The sequence below is a fragment of the Pteropus alecto genome, unplaced genomic scaffold (assembly GCF_000325575.1).
Source record: "Pteropus alecto unplaced genomic scaffold, ASM32557v1 scaffold241, whole genome shotgun sequence".
NCBI classification, from domain to species: Eukaryota; Metazoa; Chordata; class Mammalia; order Chiroptera; family Pteropodidae; genus Pteropus; species Pteropus alecto.
In genome coordinates, this window is record NW_006430461.1 from 50,966 (window position 1) to 61,423 (window position 10,458).

Sequence of the window (10,458 nt, forward strand, 5' to 3'; positions counted from 1 at the left end):
ACTTTCTTGGAGTTCATTAACCTTAGCAAAAAAACAAACAAAAAAACAAAAAAAACAGAAGCTTTAGTAAATGAATAAGTCAAATTCTTCTAGCCTCAGGTGAGTTGATTCAATCTTACTTAATTTCTCTTTAGAAGGAAAATAATGTATTTCGATGATCTTTGCAGGAGGCAGTAACATGCAAATCTAAACTAAATACCAAATCTGAACTAAATACCAACCTAGTTCAGCCAAAAAGAAATATTTGAATATTCACTGACCTACATCACTAGGAAAAATTTACCTTTTGTTGAGCACAATATTCTTACCCTTTTCTTTATAGACACAAACTTCAATTTTAATAACAAACAATAATTATATGCTGTGATATATTGTTTGTAATTATATGTATGATTTCTCAGGATAATTCTAAGAACAAAAAAATTTTATAATTTTATAATTTCTAAATTGCCTATTACAGTGCTGAGCACACAGTGGCTCTGCGATGAGAAAGCCACTCCAGGGCAAATGTCACTAGAAAGGAGGGAAAGGGTGTGGCAGCACCTTGTGATCTCAGTCACCTGAACATGATTGATATTTTCTGGGCTTAAATAGGGGATGTGAACTTTGGCCCAAGTCTGATGGTATAAATACACAGGACAGGAGGTAGAGTGAAAAGCTGCACATATGGTAAAGATACATGGGTAAAAATGAGAAGAATATATATCAGAAATTATATTTATCTTTGATGGTGGTATTTTCCCTTTCAATCTTGGGCTGCTCAGACTTTGTTTCAACAATCATAAGGAATGAATACAGATTTTGGAAAAGTGAGAAAAAAGTATGTTCAGTTATGGAATTTGCATTCAATAAATTTTATGTGAAGTTGAAAAATACATTTGGGAAATAATAATAAATATGATGGAAGATCAAACCACAAGTGTCAAATCAAAGGAATCCAAAGGAAAAAAAAAATTGAAGAAGAGATACACGGAGGTGTGAATGATATTGTTATATGTATATACATGTGCGGGAAACCTATAAGTACTGCATATGGTCATGGAGGATAAAGTCATAACAATTGGATAAAAACAATAGATCATTTAATTTCTGCTCTGATAAGACAGAATTTTACAGACTTCTACATGAAATGGTTTTTCCTCTATGTGTAGAGCCACTTAAGGTTTCAGTAAGCAATCAGGAAGCGGCTTTGAGAATAATTGATTATAATAGCAGAAAAAAGCAGTAGAGGCATTTTAGAGGAATACAGGACATTTTTGAAAAGAATCCAGTGCATCTTTCCCCCACCTGAATGTCCTCATTTTATGTTAATTCAGAAAGCTTATGTTTCATGATGCCGTTTCACCATACTTACATGTTTTGAAGGACCCAAGATGTCTTAGTGCATTGTGAGTTTACAGAGTGGTCCTGATTTAATAGGCAAGTCTAACTTCCTTAGTATTATTATAAGCTTTTATCCCAATACATGTATACTATATGCAAAGAGTTTACTCATTCACATAATCACGTATTCATTTATTTGGTAAGTGTTAAGGAGTACCTATTCTGTCCTATTGTCTTATCTTTGGCTTTGTGAATTTTATTTGACTATGGAACAGACAATGATAAAATGGTAAATGATTAAAAAATATACATATAATGTATTATTATTATGTATTAAAATACATATTATTTTACAGGTGTGAATAAATTTGGTATATTTGAGGGCTTATAATTATTGATAATGGCATAGTTAAGAGTATGATCATAACCATAAAGAATGAGTCAAGTGGTGGTAAAATTATTGGAAGAAATCAAGAAACTAAGTAGATAGGATCTTGGAAGGATTATTTTTCTATTTGTTGAAACAAACTTAATGCAAGAAAATCCTTAACCAAATAAAAACCACACTGTGACATATTAGGAACAGTGCCCTATATTTGGAGGGTTAGTAGACTAAATTGTCATCTGATGATGATGTGATAGAATAATAAAAATAATCTGCACATATTATGATTAGATTTATTTCTGACAAAAATCTCTCTAAATACCTGATATTATGATACACCAAAAAAGGGAAACAGATGTTTATAACTTTCAATAATTAGGTAAATGTGGCTGATCAGGTGCATTATTCTTCTACAGGAAATATGCAAAATATGGGTAGAGAAATGTGTGAATGAGTGTAAGAAAGTTTTTGAATAGCGAATTTCAGAAATAGGTATATCAACAATAGCAAAAATTTCATAATTGATTGTATGATGAGTCATTAATTTTCTTCTGAGTTCAAAGTTCTCTTAGTGAAATTCGTTAGGCAAGGAAGAAATTATACAAATATATGATAGTATTGCCTTCAAGGCAAGCATTTTAAATAAACTCAGATTCATGTAAAAAGCAAGACTGGTCCTTCTCATGAAGCTAGCTGCCTCTGAGAATGGGGGCTCCGATCATTTGAAATATAACAGGACCAGCTCAATTTTTGTTCTTTTCCTCTCAACTGCCTTTCATTATTCTACCTGCAATATTTCATATTGACTCTATAATTGTGATATTAGTAAATAATGCAGCAATTGAAGCTAAATACTTTCCAAAACACTGGATAATCACTAAGATTCTCAACATTTGTTTTATTTACCATACCTTATCCAAATTTTGCTTCTAATTTCCCTGTACCAACATTCTTAACTTATCCACAGGAACCAAAAAAATCAGAGCAGTGAAGTCACTTTCATTCTCTTGGGCTTCTCCGAATATCCAGAACTCCGGGGGCCCCTGTTCCTGGTATTCCTGACCATTTACACGGTCACCGTGCTGGGGAACCTGGGTATGATCGTGGTCATCCATGTCAATCCCAAACTTCACACCCCCATGTACTTTTTTCTCAGCCACCTATCTTTCGTTGATTTCTGTTACTCTACAGCAGTTACACCCAAACTGTTAGAAAACTTGGTTGTGGAAGACAGAACCATCTCCTTCACAGGATGCATCATGCAATTCTTCTTTGCTTGCATATTTGTGGTGACAGAAACATTCCTGTTGGCAGTGATGGCATATGACCGATTCGTGGCAGTTTGTAACCCTCTTCTCTACTCAGCAGTCATGTCTCAGAAGCTTTGTTACCTATTGGTGGGTGCATCATTTTCTTGGGGCATAGCCTGTTCTTTAACATCCACGTACTTTTTGTTAACCTTATCGTTTTGTGGGATTAATTTTATAAATAACTTTGTCTGTGAGCATGGTGCTATTGTTGCTGTTTCTTGCTCTGATCCCTACATCAGCCAGAAGATCATTTTGGTCTCTGCCACATTCAATAACTTCCTATTTTGTCCACAGGGACCATGAAAACCAGAGCGGTGAAGTCACTTTCATTCTCTTGGGCTTCTCCAAAGAATTCTTCCAGTATTAACTTGGCTTTTCATTACTCAACTTCCACAAAATTCTTGTTCACTGTATAATTGTTATGGGAGTGAATACTAACTTTATAGGTAATAAAACAGTGAAAGTCTAACATTTTCAGCAATGCTCTTAATAGAGACCATTGAGCCCCTGGACATCTCTCTTCCCTATCTCAAATTTGGTGTTTTACTTTTCTGTATTAACTTCCTATTTTGTCCACAGGGACCATGAAAATCAGAGCGGTGAAGTCACTTTCATTCTCTTGGGCTTCTCCGAATATCCAGAACTCCGGGGGCCCCTGTTCCTGGTATTCCTGACCATCTACACGGTCACCGTGCTGGGGAACCTGGGCATGATCACGGTCATCCACATCAATCCCAAACTCCACACTCCCATGTACTTTTTTCTCAGCCACTTGTCCTTTGTTGATTTCTGTTACTCTACAACAGTCACACCCAAACTGTTAGAAAACTTGGTTGTGGAAGACAGAACCATCTCCTTCACAGGATGCATCATGCAATTCTTCTTTGCTTGCATATTTGTGGTGACAGAAACATTCCTGTTGGCAGTGATGGCATATGACCGATTCGTGGCAGTTTGTAACCCTCTTCTCTACTCAGCAGTCATGTCTCAGAAGCTTTGTTACCTATTGGTGGGTGCATCATTTTCTTGGGGGATAGCCTGTTCTTTAACATCCACGTACTTTTTGTTAACCTTATCGTTTTGTGGGATTAATTTTATAAATAACTTTGTCTGTGAGCATGGTGCTATTGTTGCTGTTTCTTGCTCTGATCCCTACATCAGCCAGAAGATCATTTTGGTCTCTGCCACATTCAATGAAATAAGTAGCCTGATAATCATTCTTACCTCCTATGTTTTCATTTTTATCACCGTCATGAAGATGCCTTCAACTGGGGGGCGTCACAAAGCCTTTTCCACATGTGCCTCCCACCTGACCGCCATCACCATCTTCCATGGGACCATCCTTTTTCTCTACTGTGTTCCTAACTCCAAAAGTTCCTGGCTCATGGTCAAGGTGGCCTCTGTCTTTTACACAGTGGTCATCCCCATGCTGAACCCACTGATCTACAGCCTCAGGAACAAGGACGTGAAGGAGACACTCAGGAAGTTAATCAATACCAAATTATTATGTCAATGAATGTAAAATGACTATGATTTACTTATTCATTTTCAAGAGCATTATGGAGAATTTTCCAAGCTTTTTTAATACTTCAAAGTCCTGTGTTTAAAAAGCAAAGCAGTGCATGTATTTAATGTAACTCCACAGTTGACAGATCATTTAACATCTATTCAAGGTAAACTTCAGTAACTTAGCTATAAAATAATAAATTACATAGTAATTAAAGCTTGGACTATTTAAATTAATTCTGTACATTCAATGTTTGTCATGAAAAGTTCCGAGTTAGCTCATATACCATTTTGCTGTTCAGGTAAATCGTATTTTCATTTTTAGTCATCAGAGAATGAGTTTATACAGTTGCTCTGAAAATTTATAGGTCATCATGAGTGAAGACACAGCAAATGCAATACAGTTAACTGAGTGTTGTTCTCAGAAACTTAATTTGCAAGAGATATTTATCTAATTCCACACAGAAAGCATTGGTACATTGTAAATGCAAAGAAGGCATATCTCTGTCCCCACAAAGTCCAGAAAATTGTTAAGTCAAATTGCGTTTGTTAATACCAATTTTATTTGTTCTTTGCATGTAAAACCGGAGAAAGTAAAAATTAATAATTAACAACCTATTAGCACCTCGGAAATAGCTTTTGCAAAATCTAAAATTGTCTTTCATATCAGTCTTGACTTGTGTATAATATGGCTGTTGATAAATAATAATAAAAATAAAATTTCGGTGATATATGTTAGGCAATTGTTATTTTTTGTTGGTGATTTGAGGGAGGAGCCCTGCTAATATCAGCTAGAGCATCTTGGTTAACCTGCTATAGTCTTGCTTAACACCAAGACTATAGATCTGCCTGGTGATTGGGTAGCTCTGCTCTGGGTACCACTGTGTTAGTTAGAGTATCTTCTTGCATTGTCAGAGGCTGAGTCACGAGACAGAATGGGCTGTAACAAAAGCTGTTTCAAAGTCCCATTTGTGTCATGTCTGTTAACATTCTCTCCGCCAACGCAAATCACACAGCTGAGCAGAAAGTCAATCTGCTTCTTGTAGAACTGAAAAGTTACATGACAATGAGCATAGACGCAGAAAGAAATCAAGAATTTCCCAGTGTTTCAATACACCTGAAATTTGCGGTCGATTTTACTTTAAGAAAAGTATTCTACAATCCAGGTAATGTAGTATACCTGTTTCTAGTTTGACAGACTTCCACAACTTGATGAGCTATTGGATTAGCTTCAATAGTGACTGTCTCTGCTGGTTTTGCTTGCTGATCAGTGTTGACATCTCAAAGTCTTGTGCCAGCCCAGTTGTGGACTGTGACTGATGTTACTGGTTTCATCCAAATTGTGAGCTTTTTATTTCCAAATAAAAATGTCTAATTTCCATATAGACATTCCAAAATGTCTAATTTCCAAATATAAAGAATGCTATCAGACTTCATAGCCTAACCTATTTAGCAATGTATACATATATTTTCAACAATCCAGGATATGTAGTTATAAGGTTATGTGATTTACTAAATTTTAATTCTCTTGTCAACCAGATGTCATATGCAAACTAATTAAGTGTTCCACTCAACAGGTACTTTAATAGGTTGTATGTATATATTAGTAAAAATGACAGAAAACATGTATTTAGGGGATTTAAAAATATTATACAGTGAACTATATTTGACAGATGCTCTAGGTCCTTGGATTTAATATCTAAATGGAAAAAAAAAAAACCAAAAAAACAAATGACAGATATTAGGTAAATTACAATTGTGAAATTCATTACGTTTTCATTTTTAAGGGAAAAACAAAACAAAGTATAAAGAAAAGTAACTCTGAATAGCTGCAAGCTGCTTTAGAATAGGTTGTTAATTATTCTGGAAAATGCTTTTCAATGAATATTTACTTACATAAAGGGTATGCAGAAATTCTCCAAGATTTCAAAATTTTAATTTTATTCTGAATGTACACATTTGGAATGATAAAGTGAGTGTATGTTTGTTCTTATTGTGATTTTATGGAGGGTTCTGCAAAGTGCTAGTGATGGGCTCTTCATTCCTACGTCTGAATTACGCTCTTCTACTTTACATGCTGGTGGTTTGGAGAGCTGTAGCTCTTTTGTTGTGTTTCTGAAGAGCTGTGGCAACATTTTTGTTGAAATTTTGGTGAAAGTTTTTTCAAAATTAAAGGAAGACTGTATAGAATTAATGGCCACTTAAGGCAGAAAATGTCATAAATTGAATGTAGTCCACATTATGTAAATATTAATTTTCATATCATATATAGTAATAGATAATTTTAGGAATTTGCTAGTACAGGAAATGAGCCTTATTTTCTGAGGTGATAGGTGATTTTTTTATTGTATATCTGGATTTTGCTACTATTCATCATTTTAGAAAAAGATTGACTTTGAAAGAGAAAGGAAATTGAGATGGGCAGTTAGGGGGAGGGATTATGGAGCTCCTACATCAATGCTCTGTGTTTCCTGGATATCGCTGCCAACACATAATTCATTCAAGCTCAAGGACAATCTTGTTGAAGAGAAAAAGTTGCATTCTAAGCACAAGGATGAGGCCCAACAGAAAGTAAAGAAAAAACATCCTGAGCTAGTGGATCTGAAAGAAGCAACATCTAGGAGTGACTTTCTAGTTGTATTTGGTGTTTATTTTGTTAACGGCTATCATCAAAATTCCAGGAGAGCCTTTTGAAAAATTAGAACCTTATGGCCAGTGCAGATCACATATTAAAAAACATAGAATTCAATCTTACATAAACTTGCCCCAAATATAATAAGAAGGGAACACTTCCCAGTTCATTTTATGAAGCCAACAGCATCGAACAAAAAAATTACAGATCAATATATCGTAAATATACATGGGCAAGTACTTAAAAGAGCAAATCAATTTGCTGATACATAAAACAGATAATACATCATATCCAAGGGGGATTTAATTCAGGAATGCAAGTTTGGTAAATCATTTTGAATTCATCCATGTAATTTACCAAATTAACAAAATAAAATAAAAATACACATAGTCACTTCAACAGATGTAAAGAAGAGTTAATGAAATTAAGCAACTATTCATGATAAAAGTGTTCAGCAAATTAGGAATAGAAGGGGTAGTGTTAAAACAAAGAACTCATTTACAATTTCTCTGTATAATAAGTATCAATAGTATGGAAGACTGAAACACTGGAATTTATTTAGGAGGATGACACACTTTTTTCCTTAGACAAATTTGAATCAATTACTTCAGAGACTGAGGCCAAGATGAAAAAATAAGATGAAACTCCATATGATTTTCATAGCTAGCTTTGTAAAACTGAGGTAAAAATTTCATAATGTCAAATTAAGCATTTTATAGTGAAAATATTAGTGACATGAAAACATTCATATTATTGTGCAATCACATCTCTACATAGTTCTAAAACACTGTCATTACCCTAAAAGAAAGTCATACCCATTAAGTAGTTTTTGCTCATTTTCCCCTCCACCCCCCAGGTGCTGATAATGACCAACCTGCTTTCTGTCTCTATGTATTTACCCATTCTATACATTTCTATAAAGGGAATCATGGAATACGTGACCTTTGTGCCTGATTTCTTTCAGTTAGCATGATGTTTACAAGGTTCATCCACATTTTAACATATATCAGGACTTTATCTTTTTGGGGGGGTGAATAATATTCCATTGTATGTGTATACCACATTTAGTATACTCATTGATTTGCTGGAGAACATGTAGATTGTTTGACCTTTGGTCTATTGTGAATAGTGCTACTACCTACACTCTTGTGTGAGTATTTGCATGAGTATCTGTTATCAATCTATTTGGTGTATACCTAAGAGTAGAATTGCTGGATACCTGGAGTTAGCCAGACTGTGAGGTTTGAGGGCACAACACCTAATGCTGCATTCATTCATTACTGATATAAAATTGCAAGTCTGAAGAATTCCCAGACAACTAGTCCAAACAACTCTCTGAAAACTGTACTCATCATTATGGTTTATCACAGGATAAGGACACAGATCAATCACCCAAAGGAAGAAACCATAAGGCAGAGTCTAGGAGGGGTCCAAAAGAGAAGCTTCATTTCTCCTCGGGACACCTTACCATTCCAACAGTAACATGTGACAATCTCCATGGATTAAAGCCACCCAGGGAAGTTCACACAAGCCTCAGCGTTCAGTTTTGATTAGGGCTCTGTTTGTTACATAGGCTTGATTGATTGTTGTCCCGATGGTGGATCTCAGCCTTTGGTTCACTGATATCCCATAACTAGAAGCTTTTCCCACTAAATCACATGTTTAATCATTCCGGTATGGGAAGCCCCCACCTCAAGAATGACCAATATGGCCAGCCCCATCTTGATGTCGGGTGTAGTCCACGGCCCTCCCTATACAGAAGGTACCCTCAGGTAAGACATAGGTTACCTCCCAGAAACTGATGGCAGAGGCTGACTTTTTTGCTATGCATTGGGACTATTTTTTTGTTAATCCATATGAGACATCACCAAACTGATTTAGATAGTATCTGAACCATTTTGGATTCCCACCAACAATGTGTATTTTACATCCATATAAAATCAAGATATGGACAGTTTTGTTTATTTTTCTTAAGGTCAGCTGAGTAAAGTTGATAATGCAAATGCTCTAGGGTTTTAGGCAAATGATGTACAATTAAGATATCACATGGGACAGTGTTAACATCTAATTACCCAAATGCAGTCTACATGGCAACACTAGTGATATTCTCTAGTCTCCACATCCCTAAGGTCTTGGTGGCATATATTAGTGACTGTTAGGTGCCAGAATTTAGTATTCAGGTGTGACCTTCATCTCTGTATCTCTAATGTTTTTTATAGGTTGAAAAAATAACATATGAAACATTTAATGAAATACACTGTAAACTATTACTAGCGTTTTCAGGTCTGTTTCTCTTAATTAAATACTAAGCAGGAGCATTTCTACATTCATTAATCTTAGCAAAGGATTCTTGAGTAAATGATTGATGCAAGTGTTTCTGTACTTAGGTGAGTCGATTTATTCTTCTTTCGTTTTACTTTATAAGGAAATTATGAAATTCCAATAATCTGTGCAGGAGATGGACACATGGGTAGAACAAGGTGCCCACAAATCCACTTAATTTGGCTAGTAGGGGGCTTAAGGCATTATATTCTGATTCCTTCTTTCTTGCAAATGGTATTCATCCTGGTTGTCATCATTGGGTATCTACCATGTAGCCAGCAGTGAAATAAGCATTTTGGCAAATAGTAAAAGAAAAAAATGGTCTTTGTTCACATCTTACATTCTCTAAGAAAAAAATGTGATAATAATAATCATATCTATAAATGATAGATACAGCATATAGTAATTGTGAGTTGGGAACATTAGTTTATACATATTGAAAGGAGAAGGGAGAATAAGCAATGTTAATAATAGTGGTGAAATGATACATTATAAGAGTGAGAATAAAATGAGAAGATAAAGTATGTGCAAATGAGTGTGCGTAATGTACCAGACTTTCCTAAATTCACCATGACTAAAGAAGTTATGTTGAGTGGTAGTGAGTTTGAATTTATAGATCTGAGCAGTTTTGGAATAGCCAGGTTGAACCATGTAAGTTGCATATACTCACTAATAAAAAGTATTTGGCAACTTAAAAACCATTGGCTGTCAGGTTAAGCCAATCACGGGAAATTGTTCTTCAGTGTTGTGTAGAATATTTTAAATGGAAGGAATGTGGCTGGGAAATATGGCCATAGTCCTGTTCTGCAGTGCTAAGTTCTTAAGAAGGGTAGTTGCAGAGGATCTGATGTGGGATTGATCTTTGAAGCTATCTTTCCTCCGTGCACAAGTGTGTGGGAATCTGAGAAAGCTAAGTGATATGAGAAATCTATAGAAGAATGGAGAAAATATAATTATGTCTCTTAGACTAAGTGTTCAAA

At 35.2% G+C, this 10,458-nt stretch overlaps 3 protein-coding genes across 3 annotated transcripts in view; all 3 read left to right on the top strand.

Annotated features, from left to right (window-relative positions):
* Positions 1-2,673: 2,673 nt before the first annotated feature.
* Positions 2,674-3,321, top strand: LOC102896905 (olfactory receptor 5D13-like; the record flags this gene model as incomplete). The annotated part of the gene is made up of 1 exon (XM_025047222.1): positions 2,674-3,321. A coding segment is annotated over one exon (648 nt), but the record flags the coding sequence as incomplete, so codon positions are not given.
* Positions 3,318-4,534, top strand: LOC102897145 (olfactory receptor 5D13). The gene is made up of 2 exons (XM_006904849.1): positions 3,318-3,337; positions 3,598-4,534. The coding sequence occupies exons 1-2, from the start codon at positions 3,318-3,320 to the stop codon at positions 4,532-4,534; spliced, it is 957 nt and encodes a 318-aa protein (XP_006904911.1).
* A 4,320-nt stretch (positions 4,535-8,854) lies between these two features.
* LOC102897390 (olfactory receptor 5D13) overlaps positions 8,855-10,458 on the top strand; it is a gene marked incomplete at its 3' end in the record, with an annotated part of 4,961 nt that continues 3,357 nt past the window's right edge. Inside the window, exon 1 of the mRNA XM_006904850.2 lies at positions 8,855-8,928. Coding sequence (XP_006904912.2) covers positions 8,855-8,928 — 74 coding nt within the window. The remainder of the gene's footprint in view (positions 8,929-10,458) is intronic.